This window comes from Chiloscyllium plagiosum, unplaced genomic scaffold (assembly GCF_037043375.1).
Source record: "Chiloscyllium plagiosum isolate Xiang-an unplaced genomic scaffold, Cpla_swu_hap1 HiC_scaffold_1, whole genome shotgun sequence".
Classification (NCBI taxonomy): Eukaryota; Metazoa; Chordata; class Chondrichthyes; order Orectolobiformes; family Hemiscylliidae; genus Chiloscyllium; species Chiloscyllium plagiosum.
Genome location: NW_028270139.1, coordinates 36,486,947 through 36,502,611, shown reverse-complemented (window position 1 = coordinate 36,502,611; position 15,665 = coordinate 36,486,947). Strand labels below are relative to the sequence as shown.

At 42.0% G+C, this 15,665-nt stretch overlaps 1 protein-coding gene across 1 annotated transcript in view; it reads right to left on the bottom strand.

The window, feature by feature from the left end:
• Positions 1-15,665, bottom strand: part of tmem175 (transmembrane protein 175) — a 43,964-nt gene that overhangs the window by 11,708 nt on the left and 16,591 nt on the right. The window contains exon 7 of the mRNA XM_043696141.2: positions 1,476-1,640. Within this exon, the coding sequence (XP_043552076.2) occupies positions 1,476-1,640 (165 nt within the window). The remainder of the gene's footprint in view (positions 1-1,475; positions 1,641-15,665) is intronic.

The window sequence follows — 15,665 nt, the reverse complement described above, 5'->3', positions numbered from 1 at the left end:
ATGCCCTGCAGAAATTCACCAAAGATCCTCAGACAGCACCTTCCAAATCCATGACCACTTCCATCTAGAAGGACAAGGGCAGCAGATACATGGGAAAAACCACCACCTTCAAGGTCCCCTCCAAGTCACTCACCGTCCTGACTTGGAAACATATCGGCATCCCTTCAGTGTTGCTGGGTCAAAATCATGGAATTCCCTCTCTAATCGCATTCGGAGTCAACCCATAGCAGTTGGACTGCAGAGGTTCAAGAAGGCAACTCATCACCACCTTCTCAAGGGCAACAAGGGACGGGCAAAAAATGAAGGGCAGACAGCGATTCCCACATCCCACAAAATGAATTTATTAAAAAAAATTGGTGGTTTTGCATTACCTCGGAACTCTCGTTCTCTCAGGGATCCACGTTTGCTTTGGCCTCTCTCTTCCTTTTTATATAATTAAAGAAGCTCTTCCCATCTGTCTTAATATTATTTGAAAGTTTACCTTCTCCCTATTTTTTATGCTTGACTTTTGTTGATTTTTAAAAACTTTGCCAATCCTCTGGCTTACCACTAATCTCTACCACATAGTATCAAATTAGAAAAAAACAGTACAATCTTAACTTCCCTTGTTAAATATAACTGGCTTAGACCCTTCCTAGAATCCTTCTTCCTCACTGGAATATACCTTTACTGTAAGCCATGAATTATTCTCTTAAAGGTCTACCATTTTTCCCCAACTGTCTTTGCTACTCAATTGCTTTCCCAGTTCACTCTAGCTAGCTCTGCCTTCATTTGTTTATAAGTGCCCTTACTTATGCTTAACAAAAGTTGCTTCCAATCAAAATTCCTCCCTCTCAAACGAAATGCTAAATTCTGCTATATTATGGTCACTGCTTCCCAGGGGTCTTTTACTTAATTTCTAGACATCAAGACAGATGCAACCCTATCTTAACTTCTGTTTAATTCACTCACAGGACTTGGCATTACTGGCTGGGCCTACATTTATTACCCATCCCTTGTTGTCAGTTTTCTTTCAAATCATAATAGTGACAACAGTGTGCTACCTCTTAGAAACCTACATAGAAGAAGTGTTTTGCTCGCGTCCTTTGTTGTTTTGCCATGATTCACAGTACAGAACTACTGTATATGAATCAGATTCAAATTTGATTATTTCCTCACGACCTAGTATAGTTAGTACAGATTACTAGTCATATGAGACAAAATCAACTGAGAGTCACAATTAAAATCCATGAAGCAGCTAGACAGTTCAATCGGTGCATCCACATAATCAGAACTAGCAGATTTTTATCAGGTTGTGCTTCCAGAAGATTGATCTTAATTTAACTAATTTAATTATTACATATTGCTGAGCCTTTCAGTTGCAAAGCTTTGCTTTCAGATAACATTTTGCAAGCATGGTTCTTGAACATGCCAGATTTATACAACAAAAGTTTACTGAACACTTCGAGGCTGAGCAGAGGAAAATAAAAACTTACCATTGGGCAATAGATGAAAGACAAAATCCCTGCTAAAAGGAATAGAGCTGGAGCTTGTAAAATCATCTTTAAAATTTGGTACTTATACGAAGCTTGTTCTTCGGATGCACAAATATGGGCATTCAATAAGTAAGGTCTGTGGAATCCATAAATCACAATTACAGCCTGTTGTGAAATTAGAAGGAGAAGTAGTTAGCTCTATTAAGTTCCTTCTTTAACAACTACAGAGCACATTATCATCATGGGGTGTACTAGTTATATAACATACGATAGTATACATCCAATAACATATACTTTTCCTCCTTTCTCAATGTTATGCATAGATTTCAATGGATTGTAGTGGCACTAGTTAATAAGTATTATCATCTGGATAAAGCAGGCTTCTTACCTCTAGTTGAAACAGTGGAAATTGACCTATCTATACCCAGCATCTTTATAAAAACATACATTACAGTGGTGGTCAATGAAGAGAGATAAGGAACAGGCTTGCTGTTTTGTTTATTTTTCCTTACCTCATCCAGGATCACTGATGGGGGTCATTGATCCATTGGCGCTGCAGTTAAAAATCAAGCAGTGCAGCACAAGTTCTGGATCAAAACTCAGAATATTTTACTCAGTAAGGCTCAGTACAGTACTTGGTGCATTTACCTTCCAACCAAAGAAGCCAAAACTCTGAAGATATATGTACAATAACCTCTTGAACAAGGCCAAGTTTTGTAGCTTTGAAATCAATAATATGATTTTTGTCATGAAATATCATTTAATAAAAAGACTGCAGGTAATAAAACACAGCAAATTACAAATTACAAAATCAGCACGCAAGTTTCACCAGGCCCACTCAGCTGCAGACCTCATTACAACCTTGATTTGTTTGTCCAATTACTGTTTTATACATTTCTTGCAAGATATTTTGTAATTGACATTAGTTTTGCTTGTAGTCTGTATGGGGTCTTTCAAGTTCATTAGCTGCTGTTATAGTGTACTGGTGGGTTTGTAAGCTACCAAGATGCCAAGTGGTTTGAGGAGTGTGGCAGTCATTTCCAAGATGGCTTTTATATCTAGATCCTTTCTATATCTAACTATCACAATCACTCAGGATCTTACACTTTCAATCAAGTTGTCTCTTAATCTTCTAAACTCCAGTGGACACAAGTCAAGCCACCGTTCCTCATAACAGAACATGCCCATTCTAGCAAATCTTCCCGGAGTTACCTTCAATGTAGGAGGTCAAGACTGTGCACAGCATTCCAGATTAGGTTTCATTAATATAGTGTATAACTGAAGCATAACCTCCCTACTTTTGCATTCAATTTCGAGGTCTGCAAATTCTCATCATTCAGATATGTTCCTTTTTTATTCTTTTGGCCAAAATGGACAATATCACATCTGATCACACTATACTTAGTCAGAAACTTGCCCACTCATTTAACCTTCTTATACCCACTTCCACCTCAGTTATACCCTCTTCCATCAGGCAGAAGACACAAATGTTTGAAACATTTACCAACAGATGCAAGAAAAGCTTCTTGCTTGCTGATATCAGACTTATGATAAGACCTCGGAGTTGATCATTCGCTGCACCTTCTCTGTAGTTGTAACACTATACTTGCATTCTATTCATTTACCCTGATGTACTTACGTAAGGTATGATTTGTCTAATTAGCATGCAAAACAATACTTTTCACTGTATCTTAGTAGATGTAACAATAATAAATCAAATCAAACCTGGGTTGCTTTCACCGAGATCATACTAGGATAAAACTAGGACTAGTACAGCCTTCTGTCTGGCCAGCTCCAGAATCTGCTTCTCTTAAAAAAAATTCCAAGAATATTTCATCTATTCTACTTCTGTCCAGATAGCTTTTCAGTCTATATGCAATTTAAAATCCCCCATGATTATTATTGTACCTTTCTGACAAGCTCTCATATTCATTCCTTTATACTTTGCCCTATCCTATCTTGTGGTTACTAATAGGAGATCTATAAACCTCTTCTCAAGTGACTTACATAGAACATAGAACAGTGCAGCACAGTACAGACCCTTCGAGCCCTCTATGTTATGCCGACCTTTTATCTTACTCTAGGATCAAACTTACCTTTCATTTTACTATCATCTATATGCCTATTCAAGAGTCGCTTAAATGTCCTTAATGTATCTGACTCTAACACCACCCCTAGCAATGCATTCCATGCAACCACCACTCTGGGTAAAGAACCAAACACCTACATCTCCCCCAAGCCTTCCTCTAATCATCTTAAAATTATGCCGCCTTGAATCATAGAATCCCTATAGTGTGAAAACAGGCCCTTCAGCCCAACAAGTCCACACCGACTCTCTGAAGAATATCCCACCCAAACCCATTACCCTACCCTATTACTCTACTCTACCCCTGATTACACATCCCTGAACACCATGAGAAATTTAGCGTGGCCAATTCACCTAACCAGCACATCTTTGGATTGTCGGAGGAACCCGGAGCACCCAGAGAAAACCCACGCAAACACAGGGAAAATGTATAAAATCCACATAGAAAGTCGCCTGAGGCTGGAATCGAACCCAGGTCCCTAGCACTGTGAGGGAGCAATGCTAACCACTGAGCCACTGTGCCATCCATTTCTGCCCTGGGAAAAATAAAGGCTCTGACTATTCACTCTATCTATGCCTCTCATAATCTTGTCCACCTCTATCAAGTCATCTCTCATCCTTCTTCGCTCCAATGAGAAAACCCCTAGCTCCCGCAACCTTTCTTCATAAGTTATGCCCTCCAGCCCAGGCAGCATCCTGGTAAATCTCTTCTGCACCCTCTCTAAACCTTCCATAACCTTCCCATAATGAGGCGACCAGAATTAGTGTGGTCTAACCAGGTTTCTATGGAGCTGCAGCATAACCTTGCTGCTCAAACTCAATCCCCATTAGTGAAAGTCAACACACCACACATCTTCTTAACAATGTATCAACTTGGGTGGCAACTATAAGGGATATATAGACCTGGATTCCAGGATCCTTCTTTTTCTCCATACTGCCAAGAATCCTGCTTTTAACCCTGTATTCTGTATTCAAATTTGTCCTTCCAAAATGAACAATTTCACACTTTTCCAGTATTGAACTCCATCTGCTTTTCAGACCAGTTATGCATCCTGTCAATGTACCGTTGCAACCTACAACAACCTTCCACACTATCCACCATTCCACCAACCTTCATGTCATCAGCAAACTTACTAACCCACGCTTCCACTTCCTCATCGAAGTCATTATAAAAATCACAAAGAGCCGAGGTTCCAGAACAGATCATTGTGGAACACCACTGGTCACCAAGCTCCAGGCTGAATACTTTCCATCTACTACCATCCTCTGTTTTTTTCTGGGCCAGCCAATTCTGTATCTAGATAGCCAAATTTCCTTGTATCCCATGCCTCCTTACTTTATGAATGAGCCTACCAGGAGTAACTTTATCAAATGCCTTGCTAAAATCCAGGTACACCACAACCACTGCTCGACTTTTAACAAAGTATTTTGTTACATCCTCAAAGAATTCAATAAGGCTTGTGAGGCATGACCTTCCCCTCACAAAGCCTTGCGGATTATCTCTAATCAAATTACGGTTTTCCAAGTAATCATAAATTCTGTTTCTCAGAATCCTCTCCAATACTTTACCTACCACAGCTGTAAGACTGACTGGTTTGTAATTCCCAAGATTAGAAAATGAGGTCTGCAGATGCTGGAGATCATCCCAATTCCTTTTCTTGAACAAGGGAATAACATTTGCCACCCTCCAATCATCTGGCACTACTCCAGTGAACAGTGAGGTCGCAAAGATCATTGCCAAAGGCGCAGCAAGCTCTGCTCTCGCTTCCTGTAGTAACCGTGGATATATCCCATCTGGACCAGGGGACTTAGCTATCCTTATGTTTTTCAAAATTTTCTGTACATCCTCTTTCTCAATATCAACCTGTTTGAGCATATCAGCCTGTTTCACGCTTTTCTCACAAACATCAATGTCCCTCTCAGTATTGAATACTGAAGCAAAGTATTCATTAAGGACCTCCCCTTCCTCCTCAGACTCCAGGCACAAGTTTGCTCCACTGTCCCTGATTGGCCCTCTCCTCACTCTGGCCATCCTCTTGTTTTTCACAAGTGCAGAATGCCTTAGAGTTTTCCTTAATCCTTTCCACTAAAGGTTTTTCATGTACCCTTCAACGTCTCTTAAGCCTATTCTTCAGTTTCTTCCTGCCTACCTTGTAACCCTCTACAGCCCCATCTGATCCTTACCACCACAGCCTTAAGCAAGCTTCCGTCTTCTTGAAGAGATGCTCCACATCCCTCATTACCCAAGGTTCCTTCACACTACCATCCCTTCCTTGCCTCAGTGGGACAAACCTATCCAGCACTATCAGCAATTGCTCTCTAAACAACCTCTGTCATACATTCTCCTGAAAACATCTGTTCCCAATTTAGGTGCCCGAGTTGCAGCCTAATAGTATTCTAACTCCCCCTCCCCCAATTAAATCCTTTTCCATACCATCTGCTCCTATTCCTCTCCACGACCATAATAAATGTCAGGGAGTTGTAGTCACCGAAATGCTTTCCCACTGAAAGATCTGACACCTGGCGTGGGTTCATTGCCAAGCACCAAATCCAATTTGGCTTCCCTTCTAGTCAGCTTAAGTACATATTGAGTCAGGAGTCCTCCTGAACACACCTAACAAAAACTGCTCCATCCAACCTATTTGAATTAAGGAGGTTCTAATCAATATTAGGGAAGTTAAAGTCACCCATGACAACAACACTGTTACTTCTGCACCTTTCCAAAATCTGCCTCCCAATCTGCTCCTTTGTGTCTCTGTTGCTACTGGGGGTGGGGGTCTACAGAAAGCTCCCAATAAAGTGACTATTTTCCTGTTTCTGATTTCCACCAGACTGACTCTGTAGACAAACCCTTTTCGATGACTTCCCTTTTGCAGGAGAGATACTATCCCTGATTAACAATGCCACTCCCCCACCTCTTTCAGCCCCAACCCCCCCCCCCCCCCCACTCCTTTTGGAACATCTCAACCCTGGAACATCCAACAACCGTTCCTGCCCTTGTGATATCCAAGTCTCCGTAGTGGCATGCTGTATTCTGGCCGTTCATTAAGCTACTCTATCCTCGGATCCGTAGCTCCAGTTCTCACCTCTCTGCCAAACTAGCTTAAACCCTCCGAAGAGCTCTAGCAAACCTCTCACCCAGGATATTGGTGACCCTCCAGTTCAGGTGCAACCCGTCCTTTTTGTACAGGTCCCACTTTCACCAGAAGGTCTCCCAATGATCCATATATCTGAAACCCTCCCTTGGGCACCAGCCCTGCAGCCATGTGTTCATCTGAACTCATGCTCTGTTCCTAGCCTCACTAGCCTGTGGCACCAGTAGCAATCTTGAGATCACTACTCTGCTCATCCTGCCTTGTAGCTTCCAACCTAATTTCCTATATTCGCTTTTCAGGTCCTCATCCATTTTCCTAGCTATATCATTGGTACTGATGTGTACCACAAATTCTGGCTGCTCTTCGTCCCATTTAAGAATCCTATAGACTCAGAGACATCCCTGGCACCTGAGAAACAACATACCATCTGGGAATTTTGTTTGCAACCACAGACTTATTGCCTTTCTCATTTCTCATCTCTACCCAAATGTCTTCTGCATCCCACTTTCCTGAAACTAGGACATCACTTGTGCTAATATTATCATTAATAACCAAAAGGGGAGACAATGACTCTGTGGTATTATTGCTGTATTGTTAATCCAGAGACCCAGATTCAAATCCCACCCTGTAGATGGTGGAATTCAAATTCAATGAAAATCTTGAATTAAGAGTCTAATGATGACTGACCATGAATCTTGAGAGATCAGAGGCTGTTTAGCCTCTTCAAGCCTGACCTCCCCAAATACATGGAAACCTGGAACAGAGGCCAGAGCAATGCAGGACAAGACCTGACTAAACTACGCACAACACCCCACAGGAACACACGCGACTGGTGCCCATGAACCCATTAGGAGCACACACAACCTCTTGGAGCAGCAGACTCCATGCACAGACACCAGGATCGACTAGGCATAGCCACCTATCAGGAAACACGGGATACATGCTGGATTTCAGATGAGACTGAAACTTCGGGGTTTCAATTCCACCCCCGTCCCCAGCATATTCTTGGAAAACACCCAAGCTATTGAGAACCAAATGGATGACCTCAGGGATAAACTCACTTTCTAAAGGGAACTGAGACATTGCTGTGTACTCTGCTTCACAAAGACATGGCTCACTCCTACTACACCTGACTGTACCTTATATTCGGAAGGTTTCTTAGTTCACTGAATGGACTGCACTGTGTCCTTGGACAAAGCTAGGAGTGGGATCTGCTTCCTAATCAACACCACCTGGTGCTCAGACGTGGCGACCCTGGTGAGTTATTGCTCAATGGACGTGGAATATCTTACAGCGAAGTGCTGTGCCTACTACCTGCCGCATAATTTTCGAGGAGGGCAATAGGGAAATCCCTGGCAATTACAGACCAGTCAGTCTTACATCTGTGGTCAGCAGTTTTGAAAAGAATTCTGAGGGATAGGATTTATGACTATTTGAGGAAGCATAGTGTGATTAGAGGCAGTCAGCATGGCTTTACAAATCTTATTGAGTTCTTTGAGTTGACATGACAGGTTGACGAAGGTCAAGAAGTGGATGTGGTGCATGTGGACTTCAGCAAGGCATTTGATAAGGTTCCCCATGGTAGGTCCATTCATAAAGTCAGGAAGTATGGGATACAGGGAAATTTGGCTATCTGGATTCAGAATTGGTTGGCTGACAGAAGGTATAGAGTGGTTGTAGATGGAAAGTATTCTGCCCGGAGGTCAGTGTTGAGTGGGGTCCCACAGAGCTCTGTTCTTGGGCCTCTGCTCTTTGTAGTTTTTATAAATGACTTGGATGAGTAGATTGAGGGGCAGGTTAGTAAATTTGCAGATGACACAAAGGTTGGAGGTGCTGTCAATAGTATCGAGGGCTATTGCAGGCTGCAGTGCAACATAGACAGGATGCAGCGTAGGGCTGAGAAATGGCAGATGAAGTTCAATCTGGATAAATGTGAAGTGATGCATTTTGGAAGATCGAACTCGAATGCTGAATAAAGGAATAAAGACAGGATTCTTGGCAATGTGGAGGAACAGAGGGATCTGGGTGTGCAAGTACATAGATCCCTCAAAGTTGCCACCCAAGTGGATAGTTGTTAAGCAAGCATATGGTGTTTTGACTTTCATTAACAGGGGGATCGGGTTTAAGAGCCGCGAGGTTTTGCTACAGCTCTACAAGTCCCTGGTGAGACCACACTTGGAAAATTGTATCCAGTTCTGGTCGCCCTACTATAGGAAAGATAGAGGGGCTTTGGAGAGGGTGCAAAGAAGGTTTACCAAGATGCTGCCTGGATTGGACAGCATGCCTTATGAAGAGAGGTTGACTAAGCTCAGACTTTTCTCTCTGGAGAGGAGGAGGAAGAGAGGTGACCTGATCGAGGTATACAAGATAATGAGAGGAATGGATAGAGTCAATAGCCAGAGACTTTTCCCCAGGGCAGGATTGACTGGTACGAGGGGTCATAGTTTTAAGATATTATGAAAAAGGTATAGAGGGGACATCAGAGGAAGGTGCTTTACGCAGAGTTGTGAATTCATGAATGCGTTGCCAGCGGTGGTGGTGGAAGCAGAGTCATTAGGGACGTTTAAGCGACTGCTGGACATGCATACGGATAGCAGTGAGTTGAGGGGTGCGTAGGTTAAGTTATTTTATTTTACATTAGGATTAACTCTCAGCACAACATCATGGGCCAAAGGGCCTGTTCTGTGCTGTACCTTTCTATGTTCTATGCTATCCTGACAGCAGTTTGCATCCCATCTCAGGCAGAATTGAAGAGTGCACTTGATGAAGTATACAATGCTATAAACAAACAGTCTTGAGATGGAATACCTCAAGGCCTTGTTCATCGTAGTCAGTGACTTCAACCAGGCCAACGTCAAGAATGCGTTATTAAAATATCATCAACTCATCTTCTGTTCCACCAGAGGCCCAACATCCTTGAACACTCCATCTCCTGTCTACATTTTGGAAAATTACATCTCAACATTGAACTCCTCCACCTGGCTTACAAACAGAAAATTAAGAATGGATCCAGAACAGAAAGTAGTGCAGTACTGCTTTGAGGAAACAGAAGGGCTTCTATGGGACTGCTTAGAGTCAGTGGACTGGTCCATATTTAAGAATTTGATGGCCAAGCTAAAGAAGTATGCCACTACTGTTATAGACCTCATTAGCAAGTATGTAGATGACTGTGTGAAGTTACTCTGAATGCTCCCCAATTGGAAACTACGGATGAACCAGGATATTCATTCCTTGCTGAAGTCCAGGTCTGAGGTGTTCAATTCAGGCAACCCTGATCAATACAAGAAATCCAGGTAAAACCTTCATAAGGCGATTGGAGATGCCCAGAGGCAACACCAAACTAAGCTTGAGACCTAGACTAACCACATGGCCATCCATCGATTATGGCAAGGCTTATATGACATTATGGGCTACAAAAAGTCGAACAGAATTGTGCGCAACAATATATTCCTACCCAATGAGCTCAACATATTCTACATTGGGGAGACAGGCCGCCTACTTGCGGAACGTTTCAGAGAACACCTCTGGGTCACCCGCACCAACCAACCCAACCACCCCATGGCTCAACACTTCAACTCCCCCTCCCACTCCGCCAAGGACATGCAGGTCCTTGGCCTCCTCCACTGCCAGACCATGGCAACACGACGTCTGGAGGAAGAGTGCCTCATCTTCTGCCTAGGAACCCTCCAACCACAAGGGATGAATGCAGATTTCTCCAGCTTCCTCATTTCCCCTCCCCCCACCTTATCTGACTCCAAACTCTTGGACTCAGCACCACCTTCTTGACCTGCAATCTTCTTCCCGACCTCTCCGCCCCCACCCCCTCTCCAGCCTATCACCCTCATCTTAACCTCCTTCCACCTATCGCATTCCCAACGCCCCTCCCCCAAGTCCCTCCTCCCTACCTTTTATTTTAGCCTGCTTGGCACACCTTCCTCATTCCTGAAGAAGGGCTCATGCCCGAAACATCAATTCTCCTGCTCCTGGGATGCTGCCTGACCTGCTGCGTTTTTCCAGCAACACATTTTTAGCTCTGATCTCCAGCATCTGCAGTCCTCATTTTCTCCTATATTTGATGACAATAAACCAAACTCAAACTGTTTTCAAGCTCTCAAATATCTGCCCTCACAAGCTGTTTTAAAGCTACTGGACCACTCCACTTTTCCACTGTTTTCAAGCATTTAAGGTATTTTGCTCCCTCCCCTTGCCCTGTTTTCAAGCTCACAGTCTTCTCCATTTATGCACTGTTTTAAGCTCTCAGACTGCTTTCTCAAGCTGCTTTCAGTCTCTTCGGTTGCATCTGTCTTGTATTGTTTTCGGATTTGTTGACTTCTTCCCTCTTGCATTGTTTTTAAGCCTAAGAAGTTTCAAGAAATGCTTCCTCAAAGAGTTAAGTCTTTAGAACTCTCTATCTCAAAAGGTGGTCTTTATGGATTTATTTTAGGAAAAAAAGTTTTTTTTAATAAAATTATAAAAGTACAAAAGATAACATAACAATCTTACATTACAAAAACTTCAACAATAAACTACCTACTACTCTACAAAACAAGTCAAAACTATCACAAAGACACAGAACAGTCTCTCCACATTACATTTCGATAAGTAATTAAATTTAACAAATTAGATTAAATTAACTTAAATTGAACTAAATCAACTTATGTTAGATCAAATCAAATTAAATTGCACCACTCGATGCACCTCCACCGAAGCTCCTGTCAGCTGCGCCCCCCCCCCATCTTCCCAAGACATCCAGGCTGATAAATCCAGCCTTTACAGCTATGCAAAGGCCCTAATCAGTATGGCTGACAAATCCGTGTCTATGTGATTTAAAAAGTGCCGCCACATCTTATAAAACAGTTCTGTTTTCTGGTGCACCACATTTGTAAGGAAGTTTTTTTTGGAAGGGGGTGGGGGCGTTCTCCATCACTAATGTGCGCCACCCCGTGAGACTTGGGGGCTTTTGAGATCCACCTCATTAAAATGTTCTTCCTTGCACAATATGTGAGAATGTTGAATAGTGTCTTTTCATGTTCATCTAGCGAAGGCAGATTCGGCAATCCCAGAAGAGGGAATACCAGGTCTGCCTTGACTTCAGTTCCGAGGATCCCCACCAACACATTCACTATAGCATCCCGGTATCTATGGAGTTTGTCGCACGACCACAAACAGTGTGCAAGAGTGCTGTTAGTGGTTTTGCATTTAGGGCACATTGGAGATACTCCTTCCTTAAATTTTGCTAAACGCTCTGGAACCATATGGGCTCGGTGGAGAATCTTTAGTTGCATGCCTGCGCTTTATTGCAAATCAAACTCTTTTTCACATTCTCCCAGATAGCCTCCCACGTTTCCAATGAGATTTCTCTCCCAGTTCCGGATTCCAAACTCCTTAAAGTCTTTCCATATCTTCCAAAGTGCCCCATACCTGTAGATGGTGTAGGGTGCTGACTGAGAGTGCCCGCACACTGAAGCATTCTTCTCTCCATATCGGATTTATAGGGCCGAGCCAACAGCGTGGTCGTTTTCAATATGTAACCCCTAATCTGAAAATAGCAGAGGAGTTCCCTACTGAGTAGCCCATATTTATGACTCAGCTGGTCAAAGACATCAAAACCCCTCCATCAAATAGGTCTCCCAGGCAGGAGCATGCTGAGACAATGGGTCGGCCAGGTGGTCAGGCTGGTGGATCTTGTGAAGGAGGTAGAACCGGGCAGTGCGGGGTTCCGGACTATGAGGTTGGAAGCTGTGGGTGGGAGAACGCCTGAGGTGATGAGGTTCTGTATGGTCTGGGAGATGATGGTTTGGTGATGGGGGGATGGGGTCATGGTCGAGGGGGTGGTAGGAAGAGGTGTCCTCGAGTTGTCTTCTGGCTCCTTACACACCAAATCACTCCGTAAGACAATAAAGAGCTTATTTTGGCATTGTTTAAAGTCTGGGAGATCTACCCCTCCCATTCCCTGTGGGAGTTGCAACTTGGCAAATTTAATGAGAGGACACCTATGACACCAAATAAAAGATCCAAGTCAGCCATTAAGCCTCCGCAGCGCTTGATCTGGGCAACAATAGGAGCATTCTCATGGGGTACAGTAGGCGAGAAAGAACATGCATTTTAATCTGAGCTATTTGACCTAACCATGATATTGGTAACCCCTTCCAGCGTTGAAGATCTTGTTTTATCTTCTCAAATAACTGCACAAAATTGGCTCTGTACAATTGATGAAAAGCGGGGGTAATGAAAATATTTCATGGATTTCTAATGCAGAAGTAGATTCAGTCCCAGCATCCAAGACTTTATCACAGACTGCAAATAGTTGAAGCCCAAGCGGTGATCCCTGTGGCACTCCACAAGTTACTGTTTGCCAACCCAATAAAGGCATATTTATCCCTATTCTCTACATCCTATTAGCTGACCAATTCATTATTAATACTAATATGTTCCCTTTGCACCATGATGCTCTAGGGTTTTGTGCTGTAACCTTTGATGTGGCAGCTTATCAAATGCCTCTTGGAAATCCATGGACATTACCACTACCTTGATTGTTATTCTGTCAAGATGATCCAATAAATTAGTCAAACATGATGTCCATTTCAAAAATACATGTTTACTCTGTCTTCCTCAGTATCCTGTTATAATGTGTATAATAACAGATTCGGGCAATTTCTTTATAACAGATGTTAATCTAACTAGGCTACAGTTTCCTGTTTTCTGTCATTTCTTTCTTCAGTAATAGCGCTTTCCAATTTGCAGGGACTTTTTCAGAATTGATGGAAATTGGAAGATTATACCAATAACCAAAACTTTTTCTACAACATCAGCCACTTCTTTTTGAACATTACATTCACCCCATCTGGTCTCAGGAACTTCTTAGACTTAAAACCATAAGACACATGAGCAAAAATAGGCCATTCAGCCCAACATGTTTGCTCTGCCATTCAGCGAGATCATGGCTGATCTGATAATCCTATACTAACTTCCCTGCCTTTTCCACATAGTCCATGACACCCTTACTGATTAAAAAATTGTCAAAGTCTTGAATATGCTTAAGGTGTCATATTTTCCCCAGCACTTTTTCCCTGGCAGAAACTGAGATTGTTTTGAGTTCCTTCTTTCCTTTCCGTGAGATTGTGGGACAGGAAGTCATTGGATCACAGGGACGGGTTTGATCAATTACAGTGTCAGACAAGCTCTTACAATTATCTTCAATTCTCTTTAGCTGCCATGTTTCCTGAGGCCCAGAAATTCAGACAGCATTAATGCTGAAAAAAGGCAAAACTTTCAAGTTGGACAGCTTTGTTAAAATATTAAAATGACCCTCAATTCTCCTAGCAGTAGGTTGATCACCCACTGTATCTCTGTTAAAACTAAGAGTGGGTAGATTTTAGATGCGCAAGATCCAGGTTTAAGATTTTTAAAAATAATACTTCCAGTTTGACCTAAACTCACCACTTTTAAAGATTAAAATTCCCTCCATTTTTGCAATGATGAGTTTATACCACATACTCTCTCTGTTAAATTAAACAGATATTAAAACAATTAAAATAAACAGGTATGATAACAATAAGCTGTACCAAATAGAAGACATCATGTTAAGAGCTGATAGCAAAAGTCCAGTTATTTTTCAATAGTTGGTTGTGATATGAAGTGTACTGTACCTTTAAGACAGTTAAAAGCTAGCAGAACTACCTGACAGCACTAAGTGTTCTTAACAAGATATAATGTAACCTTTTGGTCCAGCATCTAGTGTAGCTGGTTACCTGGAGACAAAAAAAACAAATTCAAATTAGGCCAATCAGTTTAAATTATACCCCGAAAAATACCAAACTCCAATCATGTTTGAATTTAGTATATTGACAATATCAAAAGCCAATGACACAATCTGATGTTTTGGGGTATAAGACCAGGAAAAATTGAACAGTTGGGGGAGAACTGCCAAAAGACCAAAAGATGTAGGCTGCTAGTGAGAACTCTCTGAAAGGTACTTGTCCAGAGAAGGAGTTTGCATAGAGAAAAACATCAACACAGAAAAACATCAAAGAGAAGATTCAACAGCTAGATGGTTTTGAAATTTGAATTTTTCAGTAAATCTTAATTGGGTGTTTTATCGGACCAGTATTATAGAAGGGAAAGTAAAAGATAGGCTAGAGGAAAAAGTTGTAAATAGTCATTAGTTAATTATTCTCTGTTATACTTTAAGAAATAATTAATATTTTTTACTTTAAACAGTTCTTGGCCTCTCCAATTATCACAGATTACTGTATAGGATAAATCTTTTCTGTGTTGCTGGTTTAAATTAAGCAGGGGGTTTTATCCCATGTCATAACAGTTGCATGCAAATATCACTTCTGTAACTTTATTTGCTTCTTTCCTAAGTCAGAGGGCAACTTTAGAAGCAAAGGTAAAAAAATATTGTGGACTTGTTCCTCAGGCTCCAACTTTGGCATGGCTTCCTGATAATCCTCACCTCTTCTACATGACCTTCAAATATTTCAGACTGAATCAAGCATGCTAGGTTCTGCATATGGGAGTTCCCACTGCCTTAAGCTTCTAGTCTTGAAAGGGCAGATGGTGGATCCATGCTCATAAAACTACCCTGGGAATTGCAGATATTTTTAATCAACCTGTTCAGACATATCTTGGCAGGAGACAGAATGTAATCACCTGGACCAGATGGGCTACACCTCAGTTTTGAAAGAGATAGCTGAAGAGATAGTGGAAACTTTAGTGGTGATCTTTCAGGAATCTCTGGAGTCAGGGAGTGTCCCAGAGGACTGAAAAATCGCTAATGGAACCCCTGATGTAAGAAGGGAGTAAGGAAAAAGACAGGACATTATACGCTAATTCACCTGACCTCAGTTATTGGTAAGATGTGAAGGATGAGATTTCTGAATACTTGGAAGTACATAGTAAAATAGGGCAACATCAGCATGATTTCATCAAGAGGAAGCCATTCCTGACAAATTTGTTAGAATTCTTTGATGTGGTAACGAGCAGGTTAGGCCAAACAGATAGATA